This window comes from Lemur catta, chromosome 12 (assembly GCF_020740605.2).
Source record: "Lemur catta isolate mLemCat1 chromosome 12, mLemCat1.pri, whole genome shotgun sequence".
Classification (NCBI taxonomy): domain Eukaryota; kingdom Metazoa; phylum Chordata; class Mammalia; order Primates; family Lemuridae; genus Lemur; species Lemur catta.
Window position 1 is genome coordinate 63,611,031 of NC_059139.1, and position 16,648 is coordinate 63,627,678.

Here is a 16,648-nt window from a genome sequence, read left to right on the forward strand (position 1 = left end):
GCAATAATAATGAAACCTACATACCACTTGTACATCTGAAGGGACTCTGGAAAGGAAGTCAAGTAGTTCATTGTTGTCAATTGCATATGGACTCCGAAGCTTTTTTGTAAATTTATTGATGCCTAAAGTGACAAATCAAACATTGAAATCTCCAAAGTTTGGAGTTAAACAAAGCATATTTCTTGCAAAAAGTGTTGCACTGACTTTTGAAGATCTAGCTTGTATACTACCCCTGAGCCTGAGTAAGTCAACAAATCTACCCAGTTTTCTCTCTCCCTCCCTCCTTCACAGTTCAACTGTGGCTTTGTTTTTCTCTTTGCACTTCATTTGGGTAATTAAAAGCAATACCTAGCAGTAATGAGCAAAATCTTGCTTTTTTCCACCTCGGTATTATGGTACTTAGAACCCTTGCTTTAGTGTCTCATTTATGATGAAACTTGTCTTCCTATATTTTAGATTGAGATTGTTAAGGCAAAAAAGGTCAATGTATTTGTTTCCCATTTTTCAAAAGATACATCTTGGCGGGGAGAGCTGTGTTGCTGTTGATGCATGCTAAATCTTTAGAAGACACCTGACCTTGACTTTTTTCAAACCTGAAATGAAAGTATTTGCTACCAGCTTTTTGAAAAAATTAACTAGCTTCACTGGTAAAAACTGAGCCACAACCTAGAACATCTTAGTTCTTGAGAGGCCATAAGGTAGGATAAACTTCTGGAATCTTGATTTTGGTCTCTTGTCTCCTCACATAGGACGCATTTCTTAAATTTCTGACTGTCACCTATCACTAAATAGTGTTCTTGTTTTATTTGATGAAACAAGAGGCCCAAACACATTCTCTAAAATTCCTTTTAAGATAGCTAGTCAGTAAGGCCACTGCAGGTTACATAGCCAGATGTATGTCCTGGGCTCCAGCTTCTGAGAACCTGGGGGCGAGGGGGAAATGGACTGTTCATCACATATCTCAACAGAGATGGCTCCATAAGCCAAAGGCAGCTCTGACCCCAGATAGGCTAGAGTTAATGAGGGGCCACATGTGTCACTCTACCCTGATTCCTTCAATAAAACATATCAGGAAGGAATGAAAGATGAGGGCTGAAACATACAATAAGAAGCAAGAACACAGTAGAAATTCTTCTTCCCTTGTGTAGTGGAAGTGCTATCTTCATTGAATTTCTTAGAATTGTAGAATTAGGAAGGAAAAAATAATTACCATTTCCCCTACCCTCCCACACAAGTGTAAAAGTAATGATAGGGTTGATGAGTAAGAGGGAGGACTTTGCTCAAGATATAACAAGATGGGCCAAAAAGAATAGGGAAATAGGAATTTTAAAACTAGAGGGATTAGAGAAATCAGACCTTGACTCACTGTATTCCAATTTGTTTCTGTAAAAGTCTTAAAACTCCCATTGATCATGATCAATGTAAGCACATGTTTTCTGAAGATCCATTTTGGTTCTTTGCATTTTGTATAGGTTTAGCGATCTTAGGTGTATGTGTATGCAGGTGAGGAGCAAATAAAGACATCTCCTTCTCTCTAGTCTTGTTTACATATATATATCATTAATGTCATAGTTTGATATATTAGTAGATCCTTGAGACTGAAAATTGAGTTTTTCAAACAAGAATTTTTTTCAGGCAAAAAAAAAAAACATGAATGCTGAAACTGCCTGCCTCGTAAATGGATCCTAGGTACATAGGCATTGTTGGCATGCAGCATTAAAAACTGGGACCAAAAAGTCACTTTTAAAGTACGTTGTTGTAGAAGCATTCTTGCTTAATACATATAAGGTAGTTCTGCTGTTTCTAAGGAGACCCTTTTCCTGACTCCTAAAGGTGACCTCTTAAACAAGCGGCCCTGTATAGCACCATGTTTACAAGATAAAGTGCCACAGCAAAAAAGCATATTGTCCTAAATGCGCCATATGGATCAAAATGCCTGTTTGTATATAAGTGGTGAAAATAAATCAGAGCGATATCTAGACAAAGCTACACTTTGATATATGAAGAATCTGCACAACTACATGTTTATAGTATGATGAAGCCTATGGTGCCAGATAAGAAAAATGCATTTTGCAGGTAGACCTAAATCTTTATACTATTGTGATTTTTAACTGACCTGTCTCTTTTCATCATGGAGTAGCTTCATGACCATAAATATAGGGAACTGCTGACAATATAACTCATCCCTTAAACATAATTTGTTCTTAGCCGGTAGGACAGTTTAGGGAGGGAATAAAGGCTTTACTTACCCCAGACAAGGACAATGTATCTCAGTGGAATGAAGTACAGGATAACTGTGAACACACAGAGGGCTACAATGGCCAGCCAGCTTAAGAACGGGACAGTCCAGTTGAAAGTACTGAATGAAAAATTAACACATCAGCAATCTGAGCACCTCACACCTTTTTCAAACAAAGATTAAAATAAACATGATTCTGACTAACTTGGGACCTAGTTAGTCTGCATTTACTCTCTGGAATGAAATCCTATTATAATAGGCTATCAGAGGACACAGGCTAGTCATAATATGCTCAATTCCATGAACATGGGGCCCAGGTAAAGGGTCTTGCCACCAACCCCATCAGATTCTCCCAGGTGACTTCAGAGTTTAAAGCCATTGTATTACTTGGGTGACGCCCCACATGGAAAAAGATCTTTATTTTTCTACTGCTAGGATGAATACCCAACCTAGTTTTCACCAAGTTTTCATAGAGAGAAATGCCCCAGGGTATACTATTCTTCCCTCTATCAACTCTCAGTATTCCCCACGTTGGGAATAAAATGTTGCCAGCAATTGTTGGTAGACGTAAATCTTACATGGCTATGTAAATCCTGATTTTAGAATTCCTTAGAGGAATAACTCCCTACCCTCAGCTATGTTTCAAATGAAACTAGAAATCAGGAAAGGGGAACAGAATAAAGGGTAAAAATTCAGCTGTCATCATTGCCCTTCTTCCCAGAAATAGAGGTAATTAAGAAATAAGGTCAACTTTACTTACTATTCTCTGGCAAATGTAATTGATATTAGAGAGGGCTGGGTCAGAGAGGGCCATAAGACAACATGATAACAAAGAACAGAAACAGGACCAATGAATAGAAGTAGTTACAAAAAAGACAGTACCGAGGAGAGATGGAAAGGAATTTAGAGGGACAAGAAAAATGAAGGCAAAAAAAGACAAAGTTTTTTAAAAGATGTAGAAAAATCAGAGAAATGGAACATGTAAAGATTGTAATCATTTAAAGGCTTTTTGTGTAGAAGCTCTGTGGTGAATCTAGTAGTTAAGAGAATAACTAAATTATAAAGAAAATAGAAACACTACGTGGAGCCTCCAGGGTTGGGTATATAAATATGTAACCATTTAAGGCGTACATACCCCTTGCATTCCTTGAAATCTCTCCTCAATGTTCAACCACTAAAGAGGAACTATCACATTGACTGACTCTTTAACACAATTTAATGAAAAGAGCCAAGAAGTTAGCAAATCTGTGCTCAAAGCTTAGGTTGACTCATTTAAAGCCATATAACAGAATCTAACACTTGGTATCCCCATTTATAACACAATAACGTTTATGATATTAAGGAAGACTGATTGTAATGGTAACATGTTTATGTGAATTAAGGTGATATTATTAGGATTAATCAATTCCAGGAGCCAAAAGTATGGTATGGTATTTTTCTTACAAGGCAGTGACAAAAGCACCAAAGACACTTCAGAAAAATATTAAAATTGTACACGTGGATAAATGTTAATGATTTTTATTTCTTCTAATTTCCTGATATTGTATGTTATTGGCATTGGGGTAGGGTTTGCCCAGGGCAATTTTGATCCAATAAAGGATCACTGCTAAAAGACTTTCTTCCTATACAGTGCCATAGCATAATACCTAAGAATTGTTTCTTAGCTTTGTGGCATGTAGCTTGCTTTTTGTGTCTCTCTAGGTCAACTGTTTCCCAAAATTGTTTTTTCTAGTAAAAGAGCCAATGTTGGATCAGTCTGGTTGTCCTGTTTTCAGTAACCCTTAGGGTCTGGCTTTTTTGTCTTTTTCCTCTCCTAGTCAAGAGTGAGCATCCTTCACTGTCAGCAAGTGAAGGATCATGCCTTCCCTCCTTGATGGACACCTGTGCTTCCCTTGCTGCTTGTGGCGAGAACAGAAGGCTGAGGGTCTGCTTGCTTTCCTGGGGCTCAGCTCGGAGCCATCCATCACGCTACTCCATGTGTGAGGGCACTGGCTCCTCACTCAGAAAACCTTCCTTTTGGGCAGCGCCACTGAAGGACTCCCTGTGTTCTCCTTACTCCTATTGGAAGGGTAAATGGCAAAGAATCCTCACCAGTGTAGCCAATGTTGGAAAAATAAAAAGACTGCCCTTTTCTATATCCATACTCTGCATCATGGAATCTAAATCTAGAAAATAATTCCCCCCCCCCAAAAAAGATGCCATTCAAGAAAGTTCTGGAATGATTATTTAGTAACAAGATATTATAATTATAGAGTCTTTTCATTTCGTGCTTAAAGCTTGCTTCTGAATCTGCTTTCTGGACAGATGCTTTTAATCCCATGTGATCCCAAAGGAATTTCTTTTTTAGCATCCAAAAGATTATTGTGCAGAAGAGAGGGCTCCTACCAGACTCACTGGATCCTATGCCATATTCCTATACTTCTGCACAGAAAGTTCTATAAAAACCCAGGTTTTCTCCCGGGACTGGGTCTACCACCAGAATCTAGTCATATCCCTCAGCTAGCCATCATGTTTTCCAGCCAAGCACCTGTTCTGAGACCTCCTGCCCCCCAGGATTACAAAGGAGCTTCTTCCTCTCAGGCATTCACTAGCCTGACCCAAGGTCTTCGGGTATAAAAGATGTTTCTGTCAGGTATCAGCACACCATGTACGGAGATAAAGGATAATAGTCAATAGAGAAATGCCCCAAATTTAGGGATTCACACTGTGCTTCACTGGATAGGGTGTAGAGGACAAGAGAACATTTTTAGACACGGAAATACACAGAGGAAGGAGGAGAGAGAATGGATGTGGAAATGAGTCTTCTAGAAGTCTAAGACTGAAGGTTGCTTAGAGGCACATTTGGGAGCAAGAGGGAAGCTGTTCTGTCTAATATAATATAAGAAAGTGGAAACTCAGCACCTAGGCATATGTGGAAATGTATTAAACAAAAATTATACAAAATAAAATGCATTATCCCTTGCAACATGAAAGGCACCGGATGAATGATTCACACTTTTAGTTTAAATAATTTACTCCTTTCAAATTCTGTGTATGCCTAAGGATCCAAATCTGCAGAACACTTTTGGTTATGAATAATAAACAATAGATATGTGAAACTAGGAAAATATAGACTTATCTGGATATACAGCACCCCATCTTGAATAGACCATTAGCAATCATTATGTAGGCCAATTTTCACATAATTTAGTATGGGGCCTTAGTATATCTTTTAACTGAAAATTGTTGTAAATCTACCTTATAAGTAAACGGCTTTTTAAAAGTATATTAATAAAATTATTTTAAATAAAACACAAGTTTCTTAATTTTGCATTAGAGCTCAATGAAGCTCTATTTCCTTATTTTAAAAAATTAAGGAAAGGATTCTATTTGTTTAATTATAAACCTTTTCTAAATGACAAAGCATTAGTTGATAATTATGATCTCAGCTATTTAAATACACAAATTTGAAAGAATTTAAGAATATTTTTGTAGGGTGCCATATATAATTTTTTTAATTCAGAGTAACTTGATGAAAATCTAACTAGACCAATAATAAACAGGTGTGTCTTGATTACCTGAAATCCTCATTTAGCTTGGTTTATTTTTTTTCTATCACAATTTCATATTCCATTTAAGAACAAAGTCTTTCACAGTGAAAAATGTGCTAAAATTTAGGACGGTGTTATTTCTTCAAAGTTACAAGTATGACTTCTTTCCAACCAATATGTTCTAAATTTCAGGAAGGAAATTGACAGAACTTTCATAAAGCCAAAGACTGGCAGAAACAAAGTAAATAATGATGAAACTGAGCAATAGATCACCCAGAAGGAGTGTCCCCTGCCAAAAAGAATGTGGCATTTCACCCTCCAAGAAACAAATGGACACCCTGTCCCACAGAAGGCCAGGGCTCACATGTCAGCATCACTCACTTCTTTATCCTTTCGCCAAAGGAAGCCACTTCATCTAGGATGTTCTGGACACTGACACATACTTCCTGGATGGCATAGATTTTATTTATAAATCCCTTTTTTTCACTGTCCTAAAATACAATAAAAAAAAGAAATTCTGTATGAGTAAAAGTATTCTTCAGTGCTTGAATTCTTTGGGTTGCCCCTTTTTTTGCATTTTTAAACTTAAATAAACTTCATCTTTTTGTGTATATAAATGGGTAATTGGAGCCCATGAAAATTTCAGGATATTAAGGGACTTAAGGAAGAAGGGGACCCAGCATCACAGACCTGTGCTTACTATAATTATAGGAGGCTGCAAAGCGGGAGAGTCAGCTTCTACTGCTCTTGCCCTGAAGGACAGAAACATTGGGGGTGGGAGGTGGTAAAACAGAGTTACCAAAGCTGGATTCTGCACTGATCCTGGACCCACCAAGACTACTTAGCAGACCCGGTTTCTTGACCCCACTGCCCACAGACCTAAGTTTGGTCATGGCTCCAGATATTTCAGCAGCAGAGAATGCCGGATGCAAACGAGAAGATCTGTGATCAATGAAAACTGCAAAAACTTATAAGGTCAACTGAAATCTACTCTGGATGCTTCCTGGATAAAATATATACTAAGCTTCACCACCCTTCTAAAAATAATAGTCCTATATATTATGCAGTAGCATATGCTATATTAAGTCCTATTTTCCCCTATTGGTACTTAGTTCTTCATTTTAAGATTTGTGCTGAATTTAAACAAGGCTAGTGAGCTCCAGGTAATGCATGGGGTGAGGATTGATCTTAAAGCACCCAGAGAGTAGCAAAAACCTAGAGGAAATGTGCATATTGTGTAATTTTAGACCCAGAGGAAGGAAAAGTGATGGCCTTTCACATTTGAAAATTCTGCTTAGTAGCCTGGCATCACAGGCACGTGCCTAGGCTGTTTGGTGGAGACCATCCAATTCTGATTCCATGACTCCATTCCTCCATGCCAGCTTGAATATCTATAGAAATGTAGATCCAATTTCATTACTTTAACTTCTTTTGAACACTTACACACTATGCCAGAACACTTGAGACCTCATGTGGCAGTCAGTGCTTGCTGAAAGCAGCCAGGAAGCTAGAATAATAATGTCATGTTGCACATTTACATACTGACTTTCATTTCAGAAGAGTCTAAAGCACTTTATACTGTGAACACTTGGCCAGGACTGGCATCCCTCCACCTCAGAAACTGAGGGCAAATGAATGACAGGTATGCACGCATCCTCCAAGGATAACAGGGTATACTGGGACCAAGGACATGAAGGCCAGTTTTGTAACTTGATCTTTAGAATAGATACCAGTTACTTAGAGCCTTCATTTTAAATTTAATTCCCATGGAAGAAATTGTCTACATTATTCATCTTTCTTATGCCAAAATGGATTGTCAAACAATGGAGTAGATGAGATGCTTATAGCTGAATAGCAGTATAGGGAAAAATTAACTACTCTTAGGGGTTTCCCTAGTATTTTTAAGTCACCCTTAACTTATGATAGACATGGGTGTATCAATTTCTTCCTCTCTAGTATTAACACAAGATGTGTTAATTTCACCTGTGCAACTGTACACTGTAGAGTAAAATGAATTACCAGTGGCTTCTTCCAGTTCTTTTTATAACCACAAAGTCAGTCTGCCCTAATAATCTGCATGGCCCTTAAATTCTCATCTCTCAAGCACCAGCTAAGTCTGTTTATGTCTATGAGGCAAAGTGTTCTCATAAATATTTTTCTGCATACAGGATAAGTCAAGCTGGAGTTGAATGAAGCATGCTGGTTGTATTGCTTCATTTGAACTTTTCCAGTTCAAAATTAGGTGAACAATATTTTATAATAACAATATATAAAATTCTTAGGTATAACACCTTAAGAAATGTGCAAGATATATATATGAAAAAATGGTGGCTTTTCCCCCCAGTTGAATGTATAGGTTTAATGCCTTTTCAAGCAAATCCTAATGTTTGGAGTGGAAGAAATGGGGAGAATTTGATAGTGTTTCTAAAATTTGTTTGGAAGAATAAATAGGAAACTACAGCCAAGAAATTTCTGCAAAAGAAATAATGAGAAGGCATTTAGTGTACTAGATATTTAAGCAATTAAAGTCAGATATGGACGTTGAAAGAGTGATTGGTATATGATAAGTTACCATATACAAAGGAAATATTATGTTACTGGGCAATTGTTTTAACTATTTAGGGAAAACTTAGTCCTACCTTAAATAGACACTCTTAAATCTACTTCAGATAACCCAAATTACCTCAATATTTACCTGAAATAAATAGCTCTAAATACATTCTAGATTAATGTTAAGAAGCTAAATGCTAAAAATGAATTATAAAAAGATAAGACGATATAGGTAATTTATTTCTGACTTTGAAATAGGAAAGAATTTTCTAAACATACAAGCAATAAAAGAAAAATAATTACTAGTAATGGTTACATAAAATTAAAAACTTATGTCAAAAATCATAAATTTAAAAGGCTAAGTAGAAAAAATGTGCAACAAGTATGGACATGATGGGATGGTATTTCTAATATATTCAATAAACGTCTGAAAATTTTTAATACAGTTTTGTTTATAATAAGAAAAATTATTAACATGTGAGATGGGAATAACTTTAGTACATACAATTGATAGATATCTGAGATTAGAAAATATTTAGAGGAAATATTTAATAACAAAAATGCTTACGAAATAGAAAATCGAAAAAAATGGTAGAAGTAAATAATCCTAACTTATTTTTCAAATGGCTATGTTAGGGAAAAAAGATGAAGGAAATGTGCCAAAATATCATCATGGAAGTTTATCTTCTTCATGCCTTCCTGTAATATTCAGATTCTTTGCAATTAATGTTTTACTTTCGTAATCAGAATATTTCCCTAATTTTGCTCCAGTATTAAAGGAATGTGAGTAGAAGAAATAAATGAATTGGTACTTATTGTGCATGGTTTTACTGTGGTTTATTTTTTTCTTAATCTATTTTTTGTACAAGTTATCTTATTTTTGGAAAGAAGTGGAATATACAGAAACACTCATCAAGCACCATAGAGTGCTTTTCACATAATTCATTCAATCCTCACAACTGTGCTACAATGTCATTATTTTTCTCCACCCAGCTGAAGAGGAGACTGAGGCTCAGAGAAAAGTGACAGAGCTTGGATTGGGACTATACCTGGACAACTCCAGAGTCTTAACTCTCCTTGATATACTGTGTGACCTTCCTCTTCTATCCACGAAGGTTTCAGTTCCTACCCAGAATCTCTGTGAGATAATCAAGAAGGGCGGGCACCCACTTGTGTTGTAGAACCATGATCTAGCCTTGGGGCTCATCATGCAGCTGTAATCTTCAGCAAGAAAATGAAATTCAGAAATATGATTCAAAAGTAGAAAGATGTGTTAGAAACCACAAGAATTAATGTCAGTAATGTGGTGTGCAAATATTAAATGTGGGACCTTCATTAATAGGATGTGTCATTTAAGGCATCTGCAAAGATAATTTTTAGTAGATACTTTAAAATCTAAGTGCTGATGTATGATTATTAGCTAAGATTTTTTAAAAATATGCTCACTCTTAATTTTCTTTGTTTCTCCTGCATAGCCCACCGCCACTTCCTTACCCTGGGCAACCAAAAGACAAAATAAGATGGTCTGTCTGTAATTGGCAAAGTTTTGAAAGCAAATGCTTTGGGATAAAATTTTTATTTTAAAATCTCTGTCGTCAAAATCTATATTTCTCCTCTGTGGTCTCCAACCAATGAAGTAATTATTCTTTATATACAGTATATGACCCAAAACTGCAATGGGTAATGGAATTGCTCTGTGTTGCATTCCAATATTTCATACTTTTTTTCATTAATGTTCAATACTTTATTAGTAGAGAATAAATTGGTACATTTCTTTTATTGTCATTTTTGCTTTCCTTTTATAAACCAGCTTGGTTGAAAGAAACATCATAGGGTAGTTAATCATCCAGAGGCTTGGTACTGACACTGTTTTTTTGTTTTGTTTTGTTTTTTTAAATGCATTATTAGAGTTTCTTTTGAAGATGTAAAAAAAAATTACCCATAAAAAGCAGCTATAACTATAAATCTGAGAATGTGAGATTTATATTGCACAACTATTTCTAATGATTCTATACAAATTTTTAAAAGCTCTCTTATTAGATTTTTAAATAGTCCACAAACCATCACTAACTGTAAAACTTGAATTACAGTGATTCTTTAACATATGCCTATTTTACTATCACCTATCACAATAGAAAGTTAGCTAGATTCTTCCAGAGAAGTAGCTACTCCTTAGCTTTGAGGTATTTAGGAAAAATGTAAGGATCTAAAAATAATCAGTAGGTGTACCTTACTTATTTGGAGAATCCTGTTCATTGACTTTCAAAGTCAAATGACAGATACCCCTCTTCCTTCATGCTGTTTTGAATGGGGACAAGAAGCCACAGTGACGTGTATTCTGAGCCAGGGCCCTTGTGCTGGGCTGTATATCCTGACTCAGACATAAATGTATTAGTGCACTAATGCATTAGTGGTCATTGTGAACCCTGTTAACATAATAGAAAATGAATCTGTTGAACACCTGTGCTGTGTTAATCAAAGTTAACAAGTATGTGGAATATGTTTACTACAAATATTATAAAATTAAAGTTATTTCACTTTCTAGGGTCAGAATATCTTAATAGTGAAAGGGGGGAGCTATTAAATCTTATGCCAGGATAACAAACATAAAATGGAACTGTGCCAACAAACACATATGGGCATATTGCCACCTTATTATTTCATGGAGGAACTATTCAGATTTGAGATATCTTCTACCCTGAAGAGCTAATCTTGATCATAATATTACTTTTTTTAAAGTCTTGCCTTTTTTTTTTTTTTTTTTTTTTTTTGAGAAAGAGTCTCACTGTCACCCCAGGTAGAGTGCAGTGGTGTCATCTTAGCTCACTGCAATCTCAAACTCCTGGGCTCAAGTGATCCTCCTGCCTCAGCCTCCCGAGTAGCTGGGACTACAGGCGGGCACCATGACACCCAGCTAATTTTTCTATTTTTAGTAGAGATGAGTCTTGAACTCCTGAGCTCAAACAATCCTCCCACTGTGCTAGGAGTACAGGTGTGCATGAGCCACTGAGCCTGGCCTTTAAATCTTGCTTATGTAACCTCTGGCAAAAAGTGAATGATAAGGTTGATATTTGCTATAAGATATAATTATTATAGTTTGCCATTGACTGCAGCTCTTCTGTAGACAAGTATAGATAGACTCCACTTAGCATGTAGTCTACAATTATGTTTGGAATATGTTTATGTTTTCTTGTGTATTTTCAATGCTAAAGATGATTTTGGTGCACTACTTTCTCTAGTTCATGCAGTAAAATGCCTGCAAAACAGACTTCCTCTCAGATCTATACTTCTAACCTATGGAAAATACATTAGATAAAGGCACAAAAAGAAGTGATCAAATGTTTTCTCTGTGCAAATATTCCTTCTTTTTCAGATATAAAAAACAATGATTCAGCCCAAACTCTAGAATACTGAAATTCTCAGTAGCTTGGCAACTCACAGAGTCTCTTGGCTACTGAATCTTATCAGCGTCTTACTCAGTTCCCACTATATCAAATCTTATCCAGTTTACTTGTTGCCTTGGCTCTTTTCTCGATTTTAGCCTTGAAAAAATCGGAACCCGCTATTGAGATACTGCAGGATTCTGAAAGATATTTAAGGTTAAGAGGATGGACACCATTTAACAAGATAGTATATTTTTCTCTGAAAAAATAGAACAGTTCTCAAAAACATCTACACTTCAGGATTATATGGAAGACTACAATAATACATGGAAAGCTCCTAGTACAGTGCTTGGGACAAATAAACTGGCTATCATTAAATAAAATTAATGGATATGATTTTTTAATAAAAAATAATTCAATTTTTTATCTATCTTAGCCTAAATTAAGAAAAAATTTGAAATTTTAGAGGGAATTCTCAACTATATGAAACCTTTTATGCATGTTTTGTTTTGCCCCAGATACTTACTAACTTGTCAGATTCCATTTAAAAAAAATGATAGAGTCTTTATAATATTACATTGAGAAGATCTTTTTTTCTCTCTTTCCTGCTGATTTGGCACAGGTTTTTTTGTTGTTGTTTTCTTTTTTTCTTTTCTTTTTTTTTTTTTTTTTTTTTTTTGCAGAATGAGCATTTACCTGATCTGAACTTTTTGCTTCTTCTATTGCAATGTAGCCTCATGCTTTTCAGTGCTCATTTTCTGCAATGCAATTTGTAATAGCATTTAGTTGTGCTTTACCCTGTTGGCTTAATGTTATGCATTTGTGTGTAACTGTAAAGGTGATTGTAAAGAAAAAAGAATTGAGAGAAATGTCCCCTGGGCTCGATAGTGTAGACAATGGGCATTTCTAAATAGCAGCTGGCGCACCAAGAGTTATGATAAAAACCAGGGAGAAAAGAAAAAGAAAGGGAGGAGAGAGAAAGAACGGAAAGGAGAAAAAAGGAGAGGAAAGAAAAAGGGTAGAAGAAGAAACAGAAGGAGGAGAAAGGAGAAGAGGGAGAGGAAAACTTAGAGAAGAGACAGTCTAGTGGATGGAAGGAGACCTAGAGAGGTTGTGACTGCAGAAGGGAAGGAAGATGTCTCAGATCAGAAACATAGATGACATAAAGCCAAGACAGAAGCAAAACTTCTGTGTTAACTTCTAATTCAACAAAAATTATTAGTAGCATTAATATTTGTAAAAGGCTATACATAATTTTTTTCCATTAAATATAAATCTTGTAGAAAGTACCCAGGGATACCATTGGACTTGTTATCAGGAGGAAGAGTTCCCTGGAGCCAGATTTCTTATTGCTCTGCCTCTAGTCCTAATGACTTAGGAAAACCCCTGACTGTCCTACAAATACAGTCAGCCCACCCTATAGTAGGTTCTACATCCATTGATTCAACCAATGGGCAGTTATGTCAGGGACTTCAGCATCCCTGAATTTTGGTATAAACATCAATATCAAAAACCTGTGACTTAAGCACCTTGTCAGCAGGCAGGAGAGAAGGGTCTTGTACATTATCCATCTCAAACTTTTGTCCCTGGAGAAGTTAGGCCTACATCCTGGCTAACACTGGTAGAAGCCACAGCAGAAGCTGTGAGTCTGGGCTCCAACTTAATCAGAGAGAAAATAAGACAGGCTACTTTCACCCAGGACTGTAGGAGTGTTGAGATAAGAATTTGTATGCCTCATGGGGTTCTCTTTAAAGTCAAAATGAACAGGTTGTGGAAAGATTTTCAAAATGTAAAAGCACACTCAGGATTACAGGTCAAATGCCTGTCTTTAGACCTCATTTGAGAAAAACAAATGGTTAAACAAGGTACATCCTTAAATCTCTTCTGGTTAGATCTTATTTTACAGATAAGACAAAGATAAGACAACAAAGGCTGTAGAATTGCACCTTCCCCTCAGAGTCCTTTGAAAGCTCATTTGAGAACCTCACTGGTGGGTGGAATTTCTCCTTCCCTTTCCATGGGTTCAGTCAGTAGTTAAAGCTCAAGTGAGAATACCTAACAAAAACACCAAGCTTTCTTCTGAATCCTAATAGCAAATGGTGGGCTAGGTGTTCTTTATCCCAACTTCCAATGAAAAAGTTTGTATGTGTTTGTTTTTAAAATATTTTTTGAAATTGTTTATTTTCAAATGTGTGCTTAAATATGGTTGGAGTTCAAAGGCAGAAGAAGGCAACAGAGTTTAGAGAAAGCTGTGGGTGCTCTGTAATTCTAGATGACCATAGTTAGAAGACTAGATTTCTGAAATTGGCTTTGTTGCTAAGTGTGGTTCAAATGCTACCTCCATCATTTCCTTAGCTATGTGATTTTGAGCAATTTATTTAACTTATCTGTAAAATAGCAATAATAATGGAACCTACCTTTGTGATGATTATAAAATTGTTAGTTTTTAAAAAAATTAAGTTAGTGTAACCCATTTAAAGTATTTATTCACAAATGTCTGGAACATAGGAAGTACTCAGTAAATATTAGTCATTAATATTATTAACAATTTGAAGAGATTGAAGAAGGAAATACTTTAAAAGTTTTCAATGTTAAATTTTCCCCCTTATTTACATATCAGAAATATTATTTTATGTTTATATAAACTTCTTTGTCATATGTGTTATAGGATCACAAGGGTCATGGATATTGTTCTCATTCCCTACTTGGAATGGGAAACTGAAGATCGGTTGCCTAAAGTTCTACCTCCAACTTTTACCTCAACCTGTGCTCACTCTCCTCTGGTGCCCCCAGCTGTATTTGTTCTCATCTGAGACGTGGGATTTGAAAAATGGCATCTGAGCAGAAAATTCATCTGTTTACAGTATTCTCCACGCACTGGAAGTTGTATGTCCGCTACAGGCCACTGGTCATACTCGTGCAAGATGCACACCTTTTATCATGTGATTTTATCTGTCAGTGCTCATGCAAGTAACACTTCCCTTTAAAATTAGTGATTTGTTCTTCAACAAGCCTCATGGCTGAATCAGGGCCAGAATTATTTGAACAATACACGTTCTATTGCCACTCTAATTGCTAGTACAGTTTTTAATCAAATAAAGGTTCCTTTTATTATGATTATGTCTTTTGTATAAGTTATTAAAAATATATACACAAGGTATGGGGCCCTCAAAGATTTTTTTGAATGGGTTCATTATGAAAATAATCATTTATTTTTTATAGGCCGTCATGGTTTATAACACATTTTTAATTTATCTTCCCACTAAGAAGTCAGAGGCAGGTGATTCCCCCATTTTACAGCTAAAGAAAATGAGGCTTGGAGAAGCTAAGATCTCATCACTAGTTAAAAAGAGTTCGTGAGGAGGAGGTGGGGTGGCTCATGCCTATAATCCCAGCACTTTGGGAGGCTGAGGCAAGAGGATTGCTTGAGCCCAAGTTTCAGACCAGCTTGAGCAACATAGCAAGACCCTGTCTCTACAAAAAGAAAGAAAAAGACAGAGACAGAGACAGAGAGAAAGAGAAAGGAAGAAGGTTCCCGGGACTATAACCCATGTTTCATGATTAAAATCAGGCTTCTTTCAGTCACTGTCAAAATGTTGTCAAGTCACATATGGTATTTTTTCACTACATTGTTCTAGATATTTAAGCTTGGCTCTTCCCAAAAACTAACCTTGAGTTATAATCAAATTGTGTGAGAAAAGAATTATATTAGTATTATAAAAACAATGCTCTTTGTGACATCTCCAAAACCAAACAAGGATTACTTTGTGAAATCCAGAGGCTATTTTGCTTTACAAATATTTTACAAGACAAACTTGTACCTTTCTAAAAAAGCACATCTGTTGTAAATTACACCCTTACAGAAAGAGCGAGAATCACCATCCCTTTTCCCCATCTGAGCTTAAAAGAGATTTGTTGACATATTCTAAGGCCGGCATAGACAAAACAGCACAGGAAAGAGGAGGCGGTCAGCAGGACCTGGGTTCAGCATTGCTTAAACTAATTCCACATGCCCCATGACCATTAGCTGTTTTTTATTTCCTGCTCTAAAGATCTGTAGTGAAAATAATCTGGGGTAAGGAAAAGCTGCACTTATTTTTTTTTTTCCCCCAACAAGATGCTGTGTTAGCAAACAGAACATATGAGCCACCTTCAGCAAACCAAAGTCTTTAATAATCCATTTTTCAAACACTACTGGTATTTCCTTTCCAAACAAAGATAGACTGTGACTGGAATCAATTTCATCATTTGTATGGTTACAATTGCCAAGTTTCTGGAAATAATCGCCATTTAAATACCGGATAATATTTTTTACATGAAGCCAACAACAGTTTTATTGCTATTTAATTTCCATGATTTGTTTGTTTGCTGTGAGTTTTCAGTATCTGAGAGCATGATGTTTGGGGGTAGGGAAAGTCTTAAGAACAAATCAGGAAAGAAGCAATGTCCAAGTCCTGTTAATGGCCTGACTGAATCCACGGAACAAGAGAAATTAGCATTAGAAAAAAATGATTTGCTCCACCATTTGGGGCTTTTCTCCTTCAATTTCCCTATAAACTACATACTAATATCACCCACCATTTTCAGACCTTGGCATAAAGTGGGAAATCAAGAACAGGACTGAGAATTCAATTGTCCTCCTTAAGATAATAGGGTTCTTCAATGCAATTCAACAAAACATGAGTGATGCTGGTACAAATAAAGGGCCTGGCAAATTTGAGGGGAACTAGGCCATCTTTCTCTATTGATGCCATATGTAGCACATACCTGAATAACAACTTAGTGCTCTCTGGGAAGCTGCTGATATATGGGGGAGATCTATTCCCTAAACCCCTTCCTTACTGCAGAGTAAATCACCCAAACAGGCTCACTCTGAGGTCAACCTGGAAGAAAACTCCAAAGGCCCATTTTATTTAGCTTATGGCAATATTGTTGTTTACTTAGTT

General features: G+C 36.3%; 1 protein-coding gene across 14 annotated transcripts in view; it reads right to left on the minus strand.

Moving 5' to 3' along the window:
• The window catches only part of MCTP1 (multiple C2 and transmembrane domain containing 1), a 488,669-nt gene that overhangs the window by 2,126 nt on the left and 469,895 nt on the right, over positions 1 to 16,648 (minus strand). For 10 of the 14 annotated variants that reach the window (XM_045566489.1, XM_045566488.1, XM_045566487.1 and 7 more), the window contains 3 exons: positions 6,151 to 6,260; positions 2,250 to 2,359; positions 25 to 122 (listed from right to left, as the gene is read on the minus strand). In XM_045566489.1, the coding sequence (XP_045422445.1) occupies positions 25 to 122; positions 2,250 to 2,359; positions 6,151 to 6,260 (318 nt within the window). Of the gene's footprint in view, positions 1 to 24; positions 123 to 2,249; positions 2,360 to 6,150; positions 6,261 to 9,368; positions 9,541 to 16,648 lie in introns of those variants that run through there. The other 4 variants (XM_045566493.1, XM_045566498.1, XR_006738667.1 and 1 more) reach the window with 4 other exon arrangements.